The sequence below is a fragment of the Molossus molossus genome, unplaced genomic scaffold (assembly GCF_014108415.1).
Source record: "Molossus molossus isolate mMolMol1 unplaced genomic scaffold, mMolMol1.p scaffold_m16_p_2, whole genome shotgun sequence".
Lineage (NCBI taxonomy): Eukaryota > Metazoa > Chordata > Mammalia > Chiroptera > Molossidae > Molossus > Molossus molossus.
Window position 1 is genome coordinate 71,153,892 of NW_023425355.1, and position 23,225 is coordinate 71,177,116.

At 39.1% G+C, this 23,225-nt stretch overlaps 1 protein-coding gene across 4 annotated transcripts in view; it reads left to right on the plus strand.

Annotated features, from left to right (window-relative positions):
- SLC9A6 (solute carrier family 9 member A6) overlaps positions 1-23,225 on the plus strand; it is a 107,419-nt gene that overhangs the window by 55,277 nt on the left and 28,917 nt on the right. For all 4 annotated transcript variants that reach the window (XM_036270752.1, XM_036270750.1, XM_036270753.1 and 1 more), the window contains exons 11-12: positions 4,372-4,483; positions 5,431-5,584. In XM_036270752.1, coding sequence (XP_036126645.1) covers positions 4,372-4,483; positions 5,431-5,584 — 266 coding nt within the window. The remainder of the gene's footprint in view (positions 1-4,371; positions 4,484-5,430; positions 5,585-23,225) is intronic.

The window sequence follows — 23,225 nt, forward strand, 5'->3', positions numbered from 1 at the left end:
AATAGCCTTGCTGGGTAGATTAGTCTTGGATTTAGATCCTTGTTTTCATGTCCTTGATTACCTCATGCCATTCACTTCTGGCCTATAGTGTTTCTGTTGAGAAGTCAGCTGAGAGCCTTATGGGGTTTTTTTTGTAGGTAACCTGTTCCTTATCTCTTGCTGTCTTTAGGATTCTCTACTTGTCTTTAATTTTGGGCATTTTAATTACTATGTGTCTTGGTGTTGGCCTGTTTGGGTTCTTGTAACTTGGGGCTCTCTGTGCTTCTTGAACTTGAATGCCTTCTTCCTTCACTAAATTAGGGAAGTTTTCTGTCAGTCTTTCTTCAAATATATTCTCTAACACTTTCTCATATTATTTTTCAGGGACTCCTATGATGTGAATATTATTACGTTTCCAGTTGTCCCACAGTTCTCTTAATCTGTCTTCCTGTTTTTTAATTATTTTTTCCTTTTGGTTTTCTGATTGGTTTATTTTTTCTACCTTGTTTTTTATTCACTTATTCGGTCCTGAACTTCTTCTACTCTGCTATTTAGTCCTTCCAATATGTTCTTTATTTATGCTCTGTCATTCTTCATTTCTTCTTTGTACTTTTTAATTTCCAATTTGTTGATTTTCAATGTTTCTATGTCTTTACTATTGGTGTTGATATCCTTGCACATGCTGTTGAGCTTCCTCAAATCATGGCTCTGAATTCTAGCTCTGTGAACTTACTTAACTACATTTCATTTATCTTATCCTGGGTAGAGGTCTCTGGTTCTTTCATTTGGGATTTGTTTCTTTATTTCACCATTTTGGCTATCTGACTGGTTTTGGGAGGCTCCCAAATTTTTCCTGTCTGTGTTGGTGTTCTCCCCCCACTGGGATTAGATGAGTGAGGGAGGACCCACATTAAACACCACTGTCATGTCTTACTTTTCTGGGTTGAGTTGTAAGCCCAGGAATGGTTCTGTTATCCTATAGGTTTTTGCCTGGAGGCCATTAGTAGATATTAGTGGAAGAGCTATGATTGTATTGCTGTCAATTTCTCCTCTGAAATCCTCCAGAAGTTTTAAAATGTATTTTGGTGCTCCTGTGTTGGGTGCATGGTTACTGAGGTTACATCTTCCTGTTGGATAGACCCTTTCAATATTATGTAGTGGCCGTCTTTGTCTCTAGTTATGGTCTTCATTTTGAAATCATTTTATCAGATATGAGTATTGCTACCCCAGCTCTTTTTTCCTTTCCGGTTGCTTGGAAATTTTTTTTCTATTTCTTCACTTTCAACCTATGTGAGTCTTTTGTTGTGGGCTGGGTCTCTTGTAAACAACATATATATGAGTCATGCTTTCCTATCCAATCAGCTACTCTGTCTTTTGATCAGAGAGTTGAATCAATTTACATTTAAGGTTATTATGGATATGTACTTATTTATTGCCATTTTTGTTTATTGTGGTTATATTTTTCTTCCTATTACTTCTGCTAATTACAGCTGTCCTTTTAACATTTCAGTACTATGTTAAATAAGAGTGGCAAAAATGGGCATCCCTGTCTTGTTTTTGTTCTTACAGGACATGCCTTTAATTTTTGGCCATTGAGTATGATATTGGCTGTAGGTTTTTCATATATGGCCTTTATTATATTGAGATATGATCCCTCGGTTTCCACATTGCTGAGCAAATGTGAGTTCTGGTTTGGTGCTAATATATCCCTTTTGCCTTTCTTTGTCTGGGAAGCTGTTTATTTCACCTCCTATTTTGAATGATAGCCTTGCTGGATAGAGTAGTCTTGGATTCAGATCCTTGTTTTTCATGACTTTGATTACTTCATTGCATTCCCCTCTGGTCTGGAGTGTTTTTGTTGAGAAGTCTGGTCATAGTCTTATGGTGGTTCCTTTGTAGATAACCTGTTGCTTATCTGTTGCTGCCTTTAGGATTCTCTCTTTGTCTTTAATTTTTTGCATTTTAGTTATGATGTATCGTGGTGTGGGCCTGTTTCGGTTCTTCTTGTTACGTTTCATGTTGTCCCACATGTTTTTTAATGTTTTTTTTCTTTTTGCTTCTCTGGTTGGGTGATTTTTTTCTACTTTGTCTTCTAAGTCACTGATCTAATCCTCGGCTTCCTCTACTCTGCTGGTTATTTCGTCCAATAGGTTCTTTATTTCTGCTATGTCATTCTTCATTTCTGCTTTGTGGTTCTTCATTTCCATTTAGTTGATTTTCAATGTTTCTATATCTTTACTCATGTTGTTGAGCTCTTTACTGATGCTGTTGAGCTTTCTCATTATTATTACTCTGTATTCTACCTCTGACAACTTGCTTAATTGCATTTCATGTATCTCTTCTGTAGAATTCTCTTGTTCTTTCATTTGGGGTTTGTTACTTTGCTTCACCATTTTGGCTGTCTCAGTGGGTTTTGGAGCCTGCCAAATTTTCCCTGTGGGTTTTGATGTTCCACTGCTTGTGGCTCCCTCTATATGTTTGGATGAGTGTTGGAGGACCCATGTTAAACACCACTGCCAAGTCTTACTTTCCTGGGTAGATTTGCAGGACAAAGGTTCAGTTTTCCTGTAGCTTTTGCCTGCTAGCTATTAGTCTCAGTTACTTGTGGAGCCTTGGGTTTTAGCCCTCAGCTGAATGCAAACATTTCTCAGGTGTTCTGGGTAATAGGATTTTCAGTGGGTGGGGCAGGTGCTGAGCTCAATTTGCATTTTTCTGGCTTTAGTGAAGGGTGTTAAGTTACTGCGGGAGGAGCTGTTGCTTCTCCCTGGGGCTCTGGGAAAGGTCTCATTGAGTAAGATGGCTACTGTTCTATGAGTGAGTGATTCTGCACAAAACTCCCAGTGCCCTCTCAGCTCTCCAAACTCCACACAGTTCTAGTGCAGTCTGCCCTCCCTCTGCTGGAGCTCAAGGTGAGTGGCTGTAGCTAATTTAGTGCTCTGACCCGGCACTCTCCGCTGTGGAGCCAACTTGGGATTTTAACCCTAAGGGAACTGCTCACAACCTAAACATCCCTCAGCTGCTGTCCATGGGCTCCCAGCCTGCCCTCTCTTGTGTCTCCACAGCTCCTACCAGGCTCGATTTGGTGTCCTCTTTCCATCCTTGGTTATACGGGTTCTCTTCAGCTTTTTTCTGTTTGTTTTTCCTGATGATTTGTGTTTATTTTAGTTATAATTTCATTTTGGTCCTGGGATATGTGTAGCTATCCTCATTGTGTGTAGCTTCCATTCACTCTACTGCCATATTTCTTTTCCAGAGCTCTTCTCTTGCTGGCTATGTTAGTTAGGATCTAGGTTTTGTTTCATGTGACAAAGACCTATGCTTATGTGTAGTTCCTTTTGCCTTTATTCTTAGAGACTCTAGCCATTTTCAAAGGTACTTAGGTCAGCACTTGTTTCCCATACCTTGTTTTGTTTTAATCTTAGATTTTCCTTTATATTCTTTTCAGAAAATGGGATGAAGATTATATTGTAACCCCTGAGATAAAAATTGTAATTGTAAAGCGGGAGTCTCTCAATAGCAAACTGGAAGAAAAGACACTAAAATGTTTTGTTTTGTTTTAACCATTCTGAATTACTATTAAGCCTTCCCTTCAAAGCAAGGTGGAAGTTACAGACTTGAAGGAACACATTGAGGAAAGCAGAAATTTCAGTGGTATGAGGTTCTTGAGCTGCCCTTTTCTTTGTTCAGAGGAAGCAAGGGCAAGTTTACCCAGTATTACTGTTCCTCCTACCAACACTGACAATTAAAATGAATTTACCTGTTATATCAACAATCTTAGGGTTATACCAAAGAAGCTCTGCTTTTAAACATGTTTTTTGTTCATCTCATGAATTTCCTACATGTTAGATCTGCACTCTCCAATTTTATAGCAACTAACCACTTGTGATTATTGTTAAGTTTAAATTAATTTAAATGAAATAAAATTTCAATTCCTAAGGCACACTAGCCACATTTTGAGCACTCAGTATTTTGGACAGTGCAGATGTAGAACATTTTCATCATTGCACAAAGTTACATTGGAGTGCTCTGTGTTAACAGAAATCAAAAGAGCGTGTTAGAAACTGAGCTTCCTAAGATGGTGCTTCACCATCATTTTTGTTTTTTAATTTTTTTTCTTCATTGATTTTAGAGAGAGAGGAAAGGAGAGGGAAAGAGAGATAGAAACATCTATGAGAGAGAACATCAATTGTCTGCCTCCTGTATGCCCCCCACTGGGAATTCGGCCAACGATCTGGGCATGTGCCCTGACTGGGAATCGAACTGGTGACTTCTTTGTGTATGGGTTGACACTCAGCCACTGAGCCACACCAGCTGGGCATCACCATCTTGAAAGTAGAGTCTAAATAATATTTATATAGTAAAAAGAAATGATCCTTAACCTATTAATTTTAGATTGCTATTTTTTTGGGAAGAGCTGCCAATATTTACCCCTTGTCTCTCTTACTTAATTTGGGTAGAAGAAGTAAGATTGGATCAAATTTTCAACACATGATGATGTTTGCTGGTAAGTTATCTTTCCCTCTCTTTCCCCACTCACAGAAGCTATTCACAATGCATACGCCCGCCAGCTTGATTTTAAATGGAAATTATATGCTGGTAATATTACTCCCTTAAATATTGAAGTTGCAACTTACAATAGAAAAAATTTTTTATAGTGTCCCATTCCCTTCTGTGGGAATGTTTCCATGTTCTGGTTCCAAATTACCAGTTCAGAAATAAGTCACACAGAGAGAATATAAAGATCTGTGTACTTTCACACAAAAACCTGTATGTGAATGTCTATGGAAATTCTATTCATAATTGCCAAAATCTAGAAACAGCCCAATTGACTGTATTCCAGTGGGTGAATGAATAAGTAAGCTGGTGCATCCATGCCATGAAATACTACTTAGAACTCAAAAGAACAAACTGTTGATGCACACAACAACATGGATGAACCTCAGAAGCATTATGTTGAATGAAAGAAGCCAGTCTCAAAAGGTCACATACTGGATGATTCCATTTATAGGACATTCTGAAAAAACAAAAGCATAGCAATGGAAAACAAATGAATGGTTGCCTGGTGTTTGGCAAGGTAATGGAGAAGCTGACTAAAAAGAGGTTGAGCAAAGGAATCTGGGGGGTGGGTAATGAAATTGTTATGTGCCTTGTTTGTGTTAATGGTCACACAGCTCTATGCATTTGTCAAAACTCATGGAACTATACACCCCAAAGAGTGAATTTTAGTATGTGTAAATTTAAATTAAATTTCAGAAAAATTGTTAGAAGATCAATGCATGTTAATATCATCTACTGATTTCTCATTTATTTGTATATACTTATATATGTTGATATATATTATGTATTTGTTCACACCCCTCTAAGTTCTCAGAATGCCTTATTTATTTGAATTTTATGAAGCTCACATTGGTAATGAGTTATTGAAAAAATACCTCTTCCATTTCCTTTTAGGCCTTCGTGGAGCAATGGCATTTGCCTTGGCCATTCGAGATACTGCCACTTATGCACGGCAAATGATGTTCAGCACCACACTTCTGATTGTGTTTTTTACTGTGTGGGTATTTGGTGGTGGCACCACTGCCATGCTGTCCTGCTTGCATATAAGGTAAGTAGTGATTGGGAACCTCATTTTAATATTAAGTTATAATTCGGGTTATTATTATTTTTAATCATGAGAAAATTTTAAGCATTGACAAATCTATAATGTTTAATGTTTTTCTTTTAAAAACTAACATGTAGTACAGAAAAATGAAAAATATGCAAAATAAAAACCACTGTTAATAATTTGAGGGATGTCCTTTCAGACCACGTGCTATGCATTATATATATTTTTAACAAAAAGGGGCAATACTACAGGTACTCTTATAAATGGATTTTTAAGTGTAATACAGCATTGAGCATTTATGTTAGTAAATAGCATTATTTTAATGGCTGCATGTATCATAATTTATTTAACCAAATCTCTACCTTTGGACTTTTGTATTGCTTCTAGGATTTTGTTATTGCCATTAATGTTTGAGACTTTTGCTATTACTATTACCATTAACAATGTGAACATTTGTAAATGCACACACCGTTGTGCATTTGTTTATTTCCTTATGATGTATTCCTAGAAGTGGAATTGCTTGGTCAAAGGATATGCATATGTTTAAGGCTTTTGATCCACATTACAAGATTGGATCAAAACTTTTCTTCTTCTGTACCCTCTCAGACAGTCCTGTTTATCCCAACCCTAATCAATATTAGATATTATTTCTCATCTTTGTGATCAGCACAGTTTCTGACCTGATGATCCAAGTTTAAGATTGTGAGGCCTTCGCCTTAGATGCACACTCGTTGATGTATTCAATTGGGAAGCTCCCTTGTATCTCAAGAGGTCTACATTGTTTCCATGGATACAGCATCTTACGTTGCCAAAGCTTTGTAGATTTTAGTTCTGCGTTGGCTGAAACTTCACAGACCCTAAGAGCTACTGAGCTTCCAGAATGTGTAGAGTTCATTAAAGAAAACAATATTTCACATTTGATAGAATCCATTCTCCATTTTTTTCATTCTATTATGCCTTTCTTTAACATTCTAATGACCAGCCAGCCTTAAATCAAACTTTGAATGTGGTTATTATTGTCTTTATCTTGCTTTACTGTTCAAATACCTTTCTCACAATTTTTCTGTTGTTGTATATAATAAAAAATAATGTTCATATAATCCTGATTATTAGTTCAGGGAAGTCTGGGCATTTTTTGAGCACCTACTGTGTTCTGGGCATTGTGCTAAGTGCATTTTACACATTTATCTAATCACAGTAGCTCCATTTTATAAGTGAGGAAATAAAGTCTTAAAAATTTTTAATTTGTTCAATGTCATAGAATTAAATGATGGACAGAGGAACCTTATCAAGAAATGATGGTAAATTTGGGAAGGATTAACATCTTCCTTTTCTTAAGAGCTTGTAAATGAAGACTGTTTCTTATTCTAAGAAAAACAAGATTAAATGTAAGAATTTTTTAAAAAGAATAATCTTAAATGGTGTCTCAGTGTTTAGGTAGAATCGGTTCTCTTCCCTGTCTTCCACACAAACCAAACAAAATATCCAAACTTACTCCCACTAAGACTCACAAAACCCCCCTACTCACATAAAGTTGAATCCACCTCACCAGCTTTGCAAGTTCTTTGGCCCCATCTTGCCTGTCCTGTAGCATAGTTGGGCATTTAATTATATTTATTACCTTACAGTCTTAGGTTAACTCATATTGTTCTTGTTTGGGGATATTTTGGCCTCTGCAAAGAGACTAGAATTTAAGTTTCATTTCCCAACTCTGAAATTTGTCTAGTACAATTTTGAGGAGACTGATAATAAGGCCTTAAAGTTTAAGATTAATGAAGACTTAGACTTGACTTTGAGTTCTTGCTCGTTAATTTTGAGTTCTTGCACCTTCCTTTACTAATTCTGTGATCTTGAGCTAGCCCTTTTACTCTACTTAAGCCTAAATTTCCACATTTGTAATGCACGTGTGTTATTATCTACCTCCTAGGGTTGTTGTAAGGATTCAGTGAACTAACCTCTGTAAAGCTCTTACCACATCGTTGCAAATGTGCTTTCTAGTCATTCAATAAATAGAGCAGATTCGGAAAATTGAGCACCCCATGTGCCAGGCATTGTTTTATTATTATTATTGTTATTATCTTTATTGTTGAGAGTATTACAGATGTTCCCCATCTTTTTCCCCCCGCTGCCCCCCTCCACCTGGTTCCCACCACCCCACCTCAGGCTTTTGCCACCCTATTGTCTGTGTCCATGGGTAATGCATATATACACATACGTTCTTTGGTTAATCTCTTCCCGATCCCCGCCATCATTTCCTCTGAGATTCCTCAGTCTGTTCCATGTTTCCATGACTCTGATTCTGTTTTATTCATCCATTTATTTTGTTCACTAGATTCCACATATAAGTGGGTATCATGTGATACTTGTCTTTCTCTGACTGTCTTATTTCGCTTAGCATAATGCTCTCGAGGTCCTTCCAAGAGGTTTCAAAGGGTAAGAGATCCTTCTTTTTTATGGCTCCATAGTATTCTATTGTGTAAATGTACCACAGCTTTTTTCCACTTGTCCACTGATGGGCACTTGGGCTGTCTCCAGATCTTAGCTATTGTGAATAGCATTGCTATGCAGATAGAGGTGCTTATATTCTTTCTGATTGGTATTTCTGGATTCTAAGGCTATATTCCTAGAAGTGGGATCACTGCGTGAAATGGCAGTTCAATTTTTAATTTTTTGAGGAAACTCCATACTGTTTTCCGTAGTGGCTGTACCGGTCTGCATTTCTATCAGCAGTGTACTAGGGTTCCTTTTTCTCCACATCCTCACCAGCACTTGTTATTTGTTGATTTATTGCTAGTAGCCATTCTGGCAATTGTGATTTGATATCTCACATGGGTTTAATTTACGTATCTCTGATGATTAATGACTTTGAGCATGTTTTCATATGTCTAGTGGCCATCTGTGTCCTTTTGGGAGAAGTGTGTATTCAAGTCCTTTGCTCATTTTTATTTTTATTTATTTATTTATTTATTTTTTATCCTCACCCGAGGACAATTTTCCATTTTTTTTTTGTTCAGATAGAGTGGGAGGGAGAGAGAGGAAGAGAGAGAGAGAGAGAGAGAAACATTGAAGTGAAAGGGACACATCAAGTGGTTGCCACCTGCACAACCAACCAGGGCCAGGGACAAACTGCAACTGAGGTACGCACCCTTAGCGGGAACCAAAGCCGGGTCTCTCTGGATGGCAGGCCAACGCTCTAACCGCTGAGCCAAACTGGCCAGGGCTTTGCCCATTTTTTAAAAAAAAATTTATTAATTTATTTTTGTTATAGATGTTCCTCCTTTTTTTCCCCTGACACATACCTCCCCATCCACTCCCCACCACGTACCCGGCTTTGTTGACCACGTCCATCGATTATGTGTACATGCATATAAATTACACATAAGAGATGGTATATCTCTTCCCTCCCCCCACCAATCCCTCTTCTGAGGGATGTCAGTCTGTACCCTACTTCTACGTCTCTGGGTCTACCCAATTGCCCAGACTGTTATGTTCATTATATTTCACAAATAAGTGAGATCAAGCAATATTTGTCTTTCTCTGCTTGACTTGTTTCGCTGAGAATAATACTTTCCAGGTCCCTCCATGTCGTCTCAAAGAATAAGAGATCTTTCTTTCTCACAGCTGCATAGTACTCCATTGTGTATATGTACCACAACTTATTTATCCATTTGTCTACTGATGGACACTTGGGCCGTTTCCAGATCTTAGCTATTGTAAATAGTGCTGCTATGAACATGGGGGTACATATATTCTTTCTGATTGGTGTTTCAGGCTTCTTAGGGTATATTCCTAGAAGTGGGTTCACTGGATCGAATGGGAGTTTAATTTTTAATTTTTTGAGGAAACACCATATCGTTTTCCATAGTGGCTGCACCAGTCTGCATTCCCACCAGCAGTGTACTAGAGTCCCCTTTTCTCCACACCCTCGCCAGCACTTGTTGTTTGATGATTTGTTGATGGCGGCCATTCTGATAGGTGTGAGGTGATACCTCATTGTTGTTTTAATTTGCAGCTGTCTGATGATTAGTGATGTTGAGCATTTCTTTGTATATCCCTTGGCCATTTGTATGTCCTGTTTGGAGAGGTATCTATTTAGCTCCTCTGCCCATTTTTTAATTGGGTCTTTGCCTTCCTTTTGTTGAGTTGTATGAGCACTCTATATATTATGGAAATTAACCCCTTATCCGATATATCATTGGCAATGATGCTCTCCCATACAGTGGGCCTTTCCATTTTGTGCATTATATCTTTTGCTGTGCAGAAGCTTTTGAGTTTAATGTAGTCACATGTGTTCATTTTCTCCTTTGTTTCTGTTGCCTTAGGTGATGTATCAATGAAAGTTCTGCTGTGTCTGATGTGTGAAATTTTGTTGCTTTTATTTTCTTCTAGGATTTTTACGGATTCATGAGTCATATTTAAGTCTTTTATCCATTTTGAGTTTATTCTTGTGTGTGGTGTAAGTTGATGGTCTAGTTTCATTTTTTGCATGTAGTTATTCAATTCTTCCAACATCATTTATTAAAGAGGCTGTCTTTACTCCACTGTATGCTCCTGCCTTCTTTGCCGAATATTAATTGAGTATGATGTCTTGGGTCCATTTCTGGGTTCTCTGTTCTGTTCCACTGGTCTATATGCCTGTTCTTGTGCCAATACCAGGCTGATTTGATTACAGTAGCTTTATAATATATCCTGATATCCGGTATTGTGATCCCACCTACTTTGTTCTTTTTCAAGATTGCTGTGGCTATTCCGGGTCCTTTTTGGTTTCATGTGATATTTTGAAGTATTTGTTCTAGTTTTGTGAAATATGTCATTGATATTTTGATGGAGATTGCATCAAATCTATAGAGAGCTTTGGGTAATATGGACATTTTGATGATGTTAATTTTTCCAATCCATGAACAAGGTATGTGCTTCCACTTTTTTATATCTTCCTATACTTCTTTTTTCAATGTCCTGTAGTTTTCTGCAAATAGGTCCTTCTTTGGTTAACTTTATTTCTAGGTATCTTAATTTTTTTTGCTGCAATGGTAAATGGCATTGTTTTCTTAGTTTCTCTTTCTGTGAATTCATCATTGGTGTATAAGAATGCCATCAATTTCTTTTTTTCTTTTTTCCTCACCCGAGGATATTTTTCCATTTTTTTTGTACAGATAGAGTGGGAGGGAGAGAGAGGAAGGGAGAGAGAGACAGAAACATCGATGTGAAGGGACACATCGAGTGGCTGCCACCTGCACGACCAACCAGGGCCGGGGACAAACTGCAACCGAAGTACGTGCCCTTAGCGGGAACCGAACCCGGGTCTCTCCGGACCGCAGGCCGACGCTCTAACCGCTGAGCCAAACCGGCCAGGGCGCCCTCGATTTCTTGACATTAATTTTGTATCCTGCTACTTTGCCAAATTCATTTATTAAGTTTAGTAAATTTTGATGGAGTCTTTGGTATCATGTCAGCTACGAATAATGACAGTTTCACTTCCTTTTCCAATTTGGATCCCTTTTGTTGTTTTTTTTTCCTGTCTGATTGCTGTGGCTAAAACTTTCAGTACTATGTTAAATAAGAGTGGCAAAAGTGGACATTCTTGTCTTGTTCCTGTTCTTAAGGGAAATGCTTTTAGTTTCTGCCCATTGAGTATGATGTTGGCTGTAGGTCTTTCATATATAGCCTTTATTATGTTGAGATATGATCCCTCTATTCCCACATTGCTGAGTGTATTTATTAGAAATGGATGCTGGATTTTGTCAAAGGCGTTTTTGGCATCTATTGATAAGATCATGTGGTTTTTATTCTTCATTTTATTTTTGTGGTGTGTCATATTTATTGGTTTGCGAATATTGTACCAGCCTTGCTTCTCTGGGATGAATCCCACTTGTTCATGGTGAATAATTTTTTTGATGTATTGCTGGATCCGACTTGCTAGTGTTTTCTCAGGATTTTGATTTCTATGTTCATCAGGGATATTGGCCTGTAGTTTTCTTTCATTATAATGTCTTTTTCTCGTTTTGGAATTAGAATTATGCTGGCTTCATAAAACAAGTTTGGAAGTCTTCCTTCTTCTTGAATTTTTTGAAATAGTTTGAGTAGAATGGGTGTTAGTTTGTCTATGAATGTTTGGTAAAACTCCCCCGTGAAGCCATCCAGGCCTGGGCTTTTGTTTGCTGGGAGAGTCTTGATTACATCTTTCACTTCCTTAGTTGTTATTGGTCTGTTCAACTTTTCTATCTCTTCCTGATCCAGTTTTGGGAGACTATGTATTTCTAGAAATTTGTCCATTTTGCTAGATTGTCGAATTTTTCGCCATATAATTGTTCATAATCGGTGTTAACGATCTTTTGTATTTCTGTGGTGTCAGCTTTTACTTCTCTTTCATTTCTGATTTTGTGTATTTGGGTTCTCTCTCTTTGTTTCTTGGTGAGTGTAGCTGAGGGTCCATCAATCTTGTTTATCTTTTTGAAAAACCAGCTCTTTGTTTCATTGATCTTTTGAATTGTTTTTTTTTTTTTTTTTTTGGACTCTATGTCATTTATAATTGCTCTGATCTCTGCTATATCCTTCCTTCTACTTGCTCTGGGGTTTTGTTGTTTGTTTGTTTGTTTGTTTGTTTGCTCTCTAGTTCTTTAAGTTGTGAGGTTAGATAGTCTATTAGAGGTTTTCCTTTCTTCTTGAGGTAGGCCATGTAGTGTCTCAGAACTGCTTTGGCTGCATTCCATAGATTTTGTGTTGTGTGTTCATTTTCATTGGTTTCCAGGAAGTTTTTAATTTATTCCTTGATCTCCTTAGTAACCCATTCATTGTTTAATAACATGTTGTTTAGCTTCCATGTGTTCAAATGTCTTTGCATGTTTTTGTTGCGATTGATTTCTAGTTTCATGCCATTGTGATCTGAGAAGATGCTTGATATGATTTCACTCTTCCTGCACTTGTAGATACTTAGTTTGTGCCCTCTTTGAGAATGGCCATGTGCACTTGAGAAGAATGTGAATTCTTTTGTTTTGGGGTGTAATTCTCTGTAGATATCTATTAAATCCATTTTGTCTAGTGCTTCATTTAGAGTCTCTGTTTCTTTGCTAATTTTTTGTCTAAATGATCTATGTAGTCATGTCAGCGGGGTATTGAAGTACCCTGCTATGATTGTATTGCTATCAATTTCTTTTTTGAAGTCTTCCAGAAGATTTTTAATATATTTTGGTGCTTCTATATTGGGTGCATACATGTTTATCAAGGTTATTTCTTCCTGTTGGATAGATCCTTTCAATATTATGTACTGGTCTTCTTTGTCTCTATTTATGGCCTTCATTTTGACATCTATTTTTATCAGATATGAGTTTTACTACCCCAGCTTTTTTTTCTTTCTGTTTGCTTGGAAGATTTTTTTCATCCCTTCACTTTCAACCTATATGAATCTTTTGTTTTGAGGTGGGTGTCTTGTAAACAACATATAGATGAGCCATCCTTTCTTATCCAATTAACTACTCCATGTTTTTCTCTCGGAGCATTTCATCCATTTACATTTAAGATGATTATTGATATGTACTTATTTATGGCCAGTTTTTTTGTTCAGTGTGGTTATATATTTCTTCCTATCTCTTCTACTAATTACAGCAGTCCTTTGAACATTTCTTGAAGTGCTGGTTTGGTGCTAATGCATTCCCTTAGCCTTTTTTTTTTTTTTTTTTTTTTTTGTCTGGGAAGCTTTTTATTTCACCTTCTATTTTGAATGATAGCTGGGCTAGGTAGAGTAGTCTTGGATTAAGATCCTTGTTTTTCATGACCTTGTTTACCTCATGCCATTCTCTTCTGGCCTGTAGTGTTTCTGTTGAAAAGTCAGCTGATAGCCTTATTGGGGTTTCTTTGTAGGTAACCTGTTGCTTATCTCTCGCTGCCTTTAGGATTCTCTATTTGTCTTTAATCATTGGCATTTTACTTACTATGTGTCTTGGTGTGGGCCTGTTTGGGTTATTCTCACTCATGGCCCTCTGTGCTTCTTGAACTTGAATGCCTTCTTCCCTCACCACATTAGGGAAACTTTCTGTCACTATTTCTTCAAATACATTCTGTAACCCTTGCTCATAGTTTTCTTTGGGGACTCCTGTGATATGACTATTATTATGTTTCCAGTTGTCCCACAATTCTCATAAGCTGTTATCCTGGTTTTTTTATCCTCACCTGAAGACATTTTTCCAGTTTTTGTTCAGATAGAGTGGGAGGGGGAGAGAGAGAGAGAGAAACATCGACATGAAAGGGGCACATTGAGTGGCTGCCACCCGCATGACCCCAGCAGGGCCAGGGAAAAACTGCAATCAAGGTACGTGCCCTCAGCAAGAACCGAACCCGGGTCTCTCTGGATTGCAGGCCAATGCTCCAATTGCTGAGCCAAATTGGCCAGGGCTGCCTTCCTGTTTTTTTTTTTTATCCTCACCCGAGGATATTTTTCCATTTTTTTTTTGTACAGATAGAGTGGGAGGGAGAGAAAGGAAGGGAGAGAGAGAGAGAAACATCGACGTGAAGGGACACATCGAGTGGCTGCCACCCGCACGACCAACCAGGGCTGGGGACAAACTGCAACCGAAGTACGTGCCCTTAGCGGGAACCGAACCCGGGTCTCTCCAGACCGCAGGCCGACGCTCCAACCGCTGAGCCAAACTGGCCAGGGCTGCCTTCCTGTTTTTTAATTGTTTTTTTCTTTTGGTTTTCTGATTAGTTGATTTTTCTCTACCCTGTCTTCTAATTCACTTATCTAGTCCCCAGCTTCCTCTAGTGTGCTGTTTAGTTCTTCCAATGTATTCTTTATTTCTGCTATGTCATTCTTCATTTCTTCTTGGTGGTTTTAAATTTTCAGTTGGGCCCTGGCCGGTTTGGCTCAGCGGTTGGAGCGTCGGCCTGCGGTAGAGAGAACCGGGTTCAGTTCCCGCTAGGGGCACGTACCTCGGTTGCAGTTTGTCCCCGGCCCTGGTTGGTCGTGCGGGTGGCAGCCACTCGATGTGTCCCTTCACATCGATGTTTCTCTCTCTCTCTCTCTTCCTCTCTCCCTCCCGCTCTATCTGAACAAAAAATGGAAAAATGTCCTCGGGTGAGGATAAAAAAAAAAAAATTATAAAAAAAATTTTCAGTTGGTTGATTTTCAATGTTTCTATGTCTTTACTCATGGTGCTCATGTCCTTACACATGCTCTCGAGCCTCCTCAAGATCATGGCTCTGAATTCTAGCTCTGTTAACTTACTTAACTGCATTTCATTTATTTCATCTTCTGTAGAGGTCTCTGGTTCTTTCATTTGGGATTTGTTTCTTTGTTTCACCATTTTAGCTATCTCAGTGTGCTTTGGAGTCTGCCAAATTTTCCCTGTGGGTGTAGGTGTTCTGCTGTTTGTGGCTGCCTCTACTGGGTTTGGATGAGCGATGGAGGTCCCACGTTAAGCACCACTGTCAAGTCTTAATTTCCTGGGTAGAGTTGCAAGCCCAGGAATGGTTCAATTATACTCTAACATTTTGCCTGGCGTCTCTCAGTAGGGGTTACTTGAAGATCCTTGGGTTCTAAGTTGAATGAAATACTCCCTCAGGTGTTCAGAGTAAGGGGATTTCTGAAGGGTGGGGCAGATGCTGGTTGTTAATGAGTCTCAATTTGCATTTCAATGGCCCACATGGTGGGGTTGAATCTCCGAGGAAGGGGCCACTGCCTCTTCCCAGAGCCCTTGGAAAGAGTAAGATGGCCACAGTCCTGTGTGGCCGCAACTCAGCAAAAGCTGAGTGCCCTCCAAATCCCGAATGTCCCCACACATTTCCAATCTAGTCCACCCTCTCTGTGCCGGAGCCCAATGTGAGTGGCTGTGGCTATGTTCACGCTCTGTACTGCCTCTGCGCTGTGGAGCCGCTTGGGAATTTAATCTCAAAGGCTCTGCTGACAGCTAAGACCGCTGCTGTCCGTGGGCTCCCAGAGCCCCTCTCCACCTCTGCAATCCTACCACCAGCAGCTCAGTGTCCCTGGTTCTATGGTCCTTGCAAGTTTCTTTTCTGTTGCTTTTTCCCAACCATTTGTCTTTATTTTAGTTTGGTCCTGGGAGATGGCCAGTGTAGCTTCCATTCACTCCTCCGCCATTTTGGAATCCCTCCTTTGCCCATTTTTAATTGGATTTTTTGTATTTCTTTTGTTGGTCTTCCTATTGTTGAGTTGTATGAGTACTTTGTATCATTGGCAAATATGTTCTCCCATGCAGTGGGTTCCCTTTTCCTTTGATGCTGATTTGTTTTCCTGTGCAGATGTGGTCCTATTTGTTTATTTTTTTCTTTGTTTTTCCTGCCCTAGGTGATGTATCATTGAAATTTGTGCTGCATGAGCTGTCTGAGATTTTGTAGCCTTCATTTTCTTCTAGGATTTTCATGGTTTCATGACTTACATTTAAGTCTTATATCCATTTTAAGTTTGTTCTTGTGTATGGTGTAAGTTGGTGGGTTAGTGTCATTTTTTTGCATGTAGCTGTCCAGTTTTCCCAACACCATTTATTGAAGAAACTGTCTTTTCTCCGTTGTATTCTCTTTCTTTCTTTGTCAAATATTGATTGAGTATAATGGCTTGGGACGATTTCTGGACTCTGTTCTGTTCCATTGATCTATATGCCTGTTCTTGTGCAAGTACCAGGTTGATTTGATTACAGATATCTGGTATTGTTATCCCTCCAACTTTGTTCTTTCTCAAGATTGCTGGAGCTATTTGGGGTCCTTTTTGGTTCTATATAAATTTTTGGAGTATTTGTTCTAGATCTGTGAAATGTGCTGTTGGTATTTTGATAGGGATTGCATTGAATCTATATATTGTTTTAGGTAGTATGAACATTTTAATGATGTTAATTCTTTCAATTCATTAGCACAGTATATTCTCCCACTTCTTTATATCTTCCTTTATCGCTTTTTTCATCATCCTGTAGTTTTCCAAGTACAGATCTTTTATCTCCTTGGTTAAATTTATTACTAAGTATCTTATTTTTTTTGTTGCAGTTGTAAATGTGATTGTTTTTTGGTTTCTCTTTCTTTTTTTTTTTTTTTGTTTGTTTGTTTTTATCCTCATCCGAGGACATTTTTCCATTTTTTGTACAGACAGTGTGGGAGGGAGAGAGAGGAAGAGAGAGAGAGGGAAACATCGATGTGAAAGGGACACATCGAGTGGCTGCCACCCGTATGACTCATCCAGCGCCGGGGACAAACTGCAACCGAAGTATGTGCCCTTAGCGGGAACCGAACCCGGGTCTCTCCGGACCGCAGGCGGACGCTCTAACCGCTGAGCCAAACCGGCCAGGGCTGGTTTCTCTTTCTGATAGTTCATTATTGGTATATAAAAATGCCATCAATATCTGGGTGTTAATTTTGTATCCTGCTATATTGCCAAATTCATTTATTAAATCTAGTAGATTTTTGGTGGAATCTGTAGGTTTTTCTATGTACAATATCATGTCATTTGTGAATAATGACAGTTTTACTTCCTCCTTTCTTATTTGGATGCCTTTTATTTCTTTTTGTCCAATTGCTATATCTGTGACTTCCAGTACAATGTTGAATAAGAGTGATGAAAGCAAACATCCCTGTCTTGTTCCATTTCTTATGGGAAATGCTTTTAGATTTTTCCCATTGAGTATGATGTTGCCTGTAGGTTTGTCATATATGGCATTTATTATTTAAGGTATGATCCCTCTCTTCCCACTTTGCTGAGAGTTTTTATAAAAATGGGTGTTGAATTTAGTGGAATGATTTTTCTGCATCTATTGATATGATCATGTGATTAAACAAAAATCCTCACTTGAGGATATTTTTTCCACTGATTTTTTAGATCGAGTGAAAAGGAGAGAGAGAGAGAGAGAGAAAGAGAGAGAGATCGCTGTGAGAGCAGGACATAGATTGGTTGCCTCCCCTATGACCCCAACCAGGGCGAGCGATTGAATCTGCAACCCAGGTACATGCCCTTGACCAGGAATCGAACCCGCATCTCTTTGGTCCATAGGTCAGTGCTCTAACTGCTGAACCAAACTGTCCAGGGCAATCATGTGATTTTTATCTTTCAATTTGTTTATGGAGTGTATCACATTTATTGATTTGCAAATATTGTACCACCCTGACATCCCTGGAATATTCCACTTGGTTATAGTGTATGGTCTTTTTAGTGTATTGCTGGATCCAATCTGCTAATATTTTATTGGGGGTTTTAACGTCTGTGTTTATCAGGGATATTGGTCTGTAATTCTCTTTCTTTGTAGTGTTTTATCTGGTTTTGGAATTAGGATAATGCTGGCCTCATAAAAAGAGCTTTAAAGTCTTCCTTTCCTCTTGAATAGTTTTTTTGAATAGTTTGAGGAAGATGGGTGTTAGTTCTTCTTTGAATGTTTGGTAAAACTCCCCTGTAAAGCTGTCTGGACCAGGCCTTTTGTTTGCTGGGAGTTTATTGATTACTGGTGCATTTTCATTAGTTGTTATTGGTCTGTTTGGGGTTTCTCAATTTTCCTAGTTGAGTTTTGGAAGATTGTGTTATTCTAGAAATTTGTCTATTTCACCTCTGTTGTCCAATTTGTTACCATATAATTGTTCATATTATTTTCTTACAATCCTTTCTATTTCAGTCGTGTTATTTTACTTCTTTCATTTCTGATTTTATTTATTTGGGTCCTCTGTCTTTGTTCCTTGGTGAGTCTGGCTAAAGATTCATCAATCTTGTTTACCCTTTCAAAGAATCAGCTCTTGGTCTCATTGATCTTTTATGTTTTTTTAGTCTTTATGCCACTTTTTTTCCACTCTGATCTTTATTATGTCCTTCCTTGTACTTGGCTTTTCTTTCTAATTCTTTAAATTGTAAGGGTAGATATTTTATCAGGAATTTCTCTTGTTTCTTAAAGTAGGCCTGCATTGTTATGAACTTCCCTCTCAGCACTGCTTTTGCTGTGTCCCATAGATTTTGTGTTGTTGTGTGTTCATTTTCATTTGTTTCCAGAAAGTTTTTTATTTCTTCCTTGATCTCATTGATAACCCATTCATTGTTTAATAACATGCTATTTAACCTCCAAGTGTTTGGATGTTTTCGTAATTTTTTTTTACAGTCGTTGATTTCTAGTTTCATGCCTTAGTGATCTGAGAAGATGCTTTATATGATTTCATTCTTCATGAACTTGTAAAGACTTAGTTTGTGTCCTAATGAACACAAACTAAGAATGTCCCATGTGCATTTCAGAAGAATGTATATTCTGCAGCTTTGGGATGAAATGTTCTGTAAATGTCAGTTAAATCCATTATATCTCGTGTGCCATATAGGGTCACTGTTTTTGTGTTAATTTTTTGTCTAGAAGATCTATCCAGTGATGTGAGTGGAGTGTTAAAGTCCCCTACTATGACTGTATTTCTGATGATCTTTCCCTTAAAGTCCTCCAGAGTTTTCTATTAATATATTTGGGTGCTCCTATATTGGGAACATATGTATATCGGGGTTGTTCGATTAAGCCCTTTAGTATTATGTAGTGACCTTGTTATATCCTTCATTTTGAAGTCTATTTTGTCAGATATGAATATTGCTACCCCAGCTTTTCTTTAATTTCAATTTGCACAGAATTTATTTTCCATACCTGCTCTTTTATCCTGTATGAATCTTTTGTTTTGAAGTGAATCTCTTGTAGACAACATACATAGCAGTCATGTTTTCTTATCTATTCAACTACCCTATATCTTTATTTATTTATTTTAAAATATTTTTATTGCCCTGGCCGGTTTGGCTCAGCGGTTAGAGCATCGGCCTGTGGTCCGGAGAGACCCGGGTTCGGTTCCCGCTAAGGGCATGTACCTCGGTTGCAGTTTGTCCCCGGCCCTGGTTGGTCGTGCGGGTGGCAGCCACTCGATGTGTCCCTTTCACGTCGATGTTTCTCTCTCTCTCTTCCTCTCTCTCCCTCCCACTCTATCTGTGCAAAAAATGGAAAAATGTCCTCGGGTGAGGATAAAAAAAAATAATAATAAAATAAAATAAAATATTTTTATTGAGTTTTTTTGAGAGAGAGAATTGGAGAGAGAGATCGAAACATCAATGCAAGAGAGAAACATCGGTCGGCTGCCTCCTGCACACCCCCTACTGGGGATCGGGCCTGCAACTCAGGCATGTGCCCTGACTAGGAATCAAACCGGGACCTCTCAGTCCATGTGATGACACTCAATCCACTGAGCCAAACCAGCCAAGCATACCCTATATTTTTTGATTGGAGCATTTAAGCCACCTACATTTAAGGTTGTTGATATGTAATTATTTGTTGCCATTTTTATTCTTTATGCCTGTGTTCCTTTCTCTCTCTCTTTCTTCTTCTTCTTTTTACATCAGTTCCTGTACAATATCTCGCAGTGCTGGTTTGGTGGTAATAAACGCCTTTAGCCTTTTTATTTTTGTCTGAGAAGCTCTTTATTTGGCCTTCAATTTTGTTGTTTATTTATTTATTCATTTAATTTTGTTAATCCTCACTGGCTAATGTTTTTTTTTCATTGACTTCATTTTTTTTTTTTTAATCCTCATCCGAGGACATTTTTCCATTTTTTGTACAGACAGAGTGGGAGGGAGAGAGAGGAAGAGAGAGAGAGAGGGAAACATCGATGTGAAAGGGACACATCGAGTGGCCGCCACCTGCACGACCAACCAGGGCCGGGGACAAACTGCAACCGAGGCACATGCCCTTAGCGGGAACCGAACCCGGGCCTCTCCGGACTGCAGGCGGACGCTCCAACCGCTGAGCCAAACCGGCCAGGGCTCATTGACTTCATTTTTTTAGAGAGAGTAGAAGGGAGCGGGGAAGGGATGAAACAGAAAGAGAGGAGACAGAGAGAGAAACGTCGATGTGAGAGAGACACATTGATTGGTTGCCTTTGCAATCACCCCCGGCACCCCGACCAGGGCCGGGCATCAAGCTTGCAACCGAGGTATACCCTTGACTGGGAATTGAACCCGTGACCCTCTGGTGCACAGGCCAATGCTCTAACCACTGAGCAATGTTGATCAGGGCTCACCTTCTATTTTTAGGGATAGCCTTTCTGGATAGAGTATCTTTAGATTCAGTGTCTTGTTTTTCATTACCTTGTATATTTCATGCCACTCCCTTCTGGCCTGAAGTGTTTTTATTGAGAAATCAGCTGACAGTTTAATGGGAGCTCCCTTGTAGATAACTTTCTGTCTCTTTTTCTGCATTTAAGATTCTCTCTTTGTCTTTAATGTTTGCCATTTTAATTATGATGTGTGTAGATGTGGGTCTCTTTGGGTTCATCTTGATTGGGGCTTTCTGTGTTTCCTGGACTTGTGTGAAATTTTCTTTCACCAGGTTAGAGGAGTTTTCTGTCATTATTTCTTCCAACAGGTTCTCTATTCCTTGCTCAGATTCTTCTTTTTCTGGTACCCCTATGATGCGTATTTTGTTATGTTTCATTTTGTCCTAATGCTCCCTTAAACTATTCTCTTGATTTTTAATTATTTTTGCAATTGCTGCTCTGATTGAGTGTTTATTTCTACCTTGTCATCTAATTCACTGATTCAGTCCTCACCTTTTAATCTTCTGTTGACTCCTAGGTATTCTTTATTTCAACTATGTAATTCTTAATTTCTGAATGATTCTTATTCATAGTTTCAATATCTTTTTTTTTTATGCTGATGCAGTTTCCACTAAGTTCCTTATAGTTGCATTAAAGTGCTTATAGTTCTCACTAAATTGTTTGAGCACCTTTAAAACCATTGCTTTGAATTCTGTATCTGGCATATTGCTTGCCTCCATTTCATTTAGTTCCTTTTCTGGCGATTCCTCCTTTTCTTTCATTTGGGGGTTGCTTCTTTGTCTCCGCATTTTAGCGGTATCGTAATTCGGGATGCCAAGTGGGGTGCGCTGGGTCATGGGGGTAAGTCTGTGCATCTAGGGGCAGTTGAGTGCAGTGGTGGCATTGCCAGTCTCAGTGGGTTGCAGTGGTGGCAGTGTCAGCAGGGCCCATGGCAGGTTGTGGCAGTGGTGGTGGTCCCAGCAGGTCATGGTGGCGGTGGAGCCAGTTGTACTTTTCTGTGGCCTCAAGTCACTGGGTCCCGGCTGCTCCCTGCAGCCTTCTCCCAATGAGGACATTATGGATCCTCCTAAATGGCACACTTTTCTGTTCCAAGAGGTGAAAAGCACCTGGCCAAGCAGTACGTGGGGCCTAGTACTGCTCCCCTTTCACCAGGAGTGCCCAACCAGCCTGCCCTGAGCACCTGCACTGACAGACTAATGTCCACCCCCACTCACACCAATGCACTGTCTCTCTTGCACATGCTCACCCACTCACACTTCCACCCTCACTTTGGTCCTGCCTGCTGCCATGTTGGTTCCCCCAGAACTCTTAGAAGAATGTCAGGCATTGTTTTAAGCTCTAGTTTAGTGGTTCTCTGTTGGGGGTGATTTTGCCACCTTTCCCAAGGGACATTTGGCAATGTCTAGAGACATTTTTTATTGTCATAATTGAAGACAGGAGGCTACTATTGGCATCTAGTTAGTAGAGGGCCAGGGTTCTGCTAAACACTCTACAGTGTATACAGCAGCCCCACATAACAGAATGATCTGGGTCAAAATGTCAGTAAGGTGAAGGTTGAAATCCTGCTCTATAGATATACTGCAGTAGTAATAAGGCAGAAAACTCTCCTGGTCTCATAAAGTCTGTATTTTAGTGGAAGACAGACAGTAAATTAATAATCAAATGAAAATAACAGAGTTAGATGATATTAAATGCTATGATAACAAGGTACTCTGATGGTGACTAGAGATCACATGTATCTTATAGGTGGAGGTCAGGAAAGGTCTCTATCTATCCTCACCCCTCTCTCTCTCAAGTTACATTTAAGCTCAGTCTACTGAAGAATAAGGTATTGCCATTTATACAGTGAGCAGGAAGAAGAGCAGTCTAGGCAGAGAGGAAAGCAAGTGCAAAGCCCTGAGGCAGGAACAAACTTGGCCTTTTTAATGAACAGAAAGAAACCCACATAGCTGGGATATAGTGATTGAAGGATAGGTAGGAAATGAGGTGGACAAAAACCTATAAGTGCAGGTGTTGGCATACATATCCTGTAAAAGGGCATATATTAAATATTTTAGGCTTTGTAGGCCATATTGTCTCCATCTCAATTACTCAACTCTAGCATAAAAGCCCCCCACAGATGGTGCATAAATCAGTTGGCGTGGTTGTATTCCAACAAGACTTTATTCACAAAAACAGGAGGTGTGCTGGATGTGGCCTATGGGCCATAGTTTGTGGACCCCTATTTTTAGGTCTTGTGGGACATGGTAATGAGTTTGGATTTTAAAATCCAATTGGAAATGTTGTAAGATTTTAAAGCAAAGGAGTGACTTGATTATTTTGTAGGGTAAAAGTATCACTCCAGTTGTTGTGTGGACAACAGGTCCTCAGTAAGTTACAGCCAGCCAGCTAGCTATCCCTACATTTTATCATAGTTTGTAAGAGTCACATTTGGCTCCCTGTCATTTACCACACATACTTTGTACTTCTCTGTCTCTGAGCATTTGCTCTCATTATTTCTTTGCCTGGAATTCTCTTTTACTCCCAAGAAATAACACAGTGCCTCCTTCTTTCTGCCCTCTTATTTTGTATTGCAACCATTCTTCCATTTGCTTCA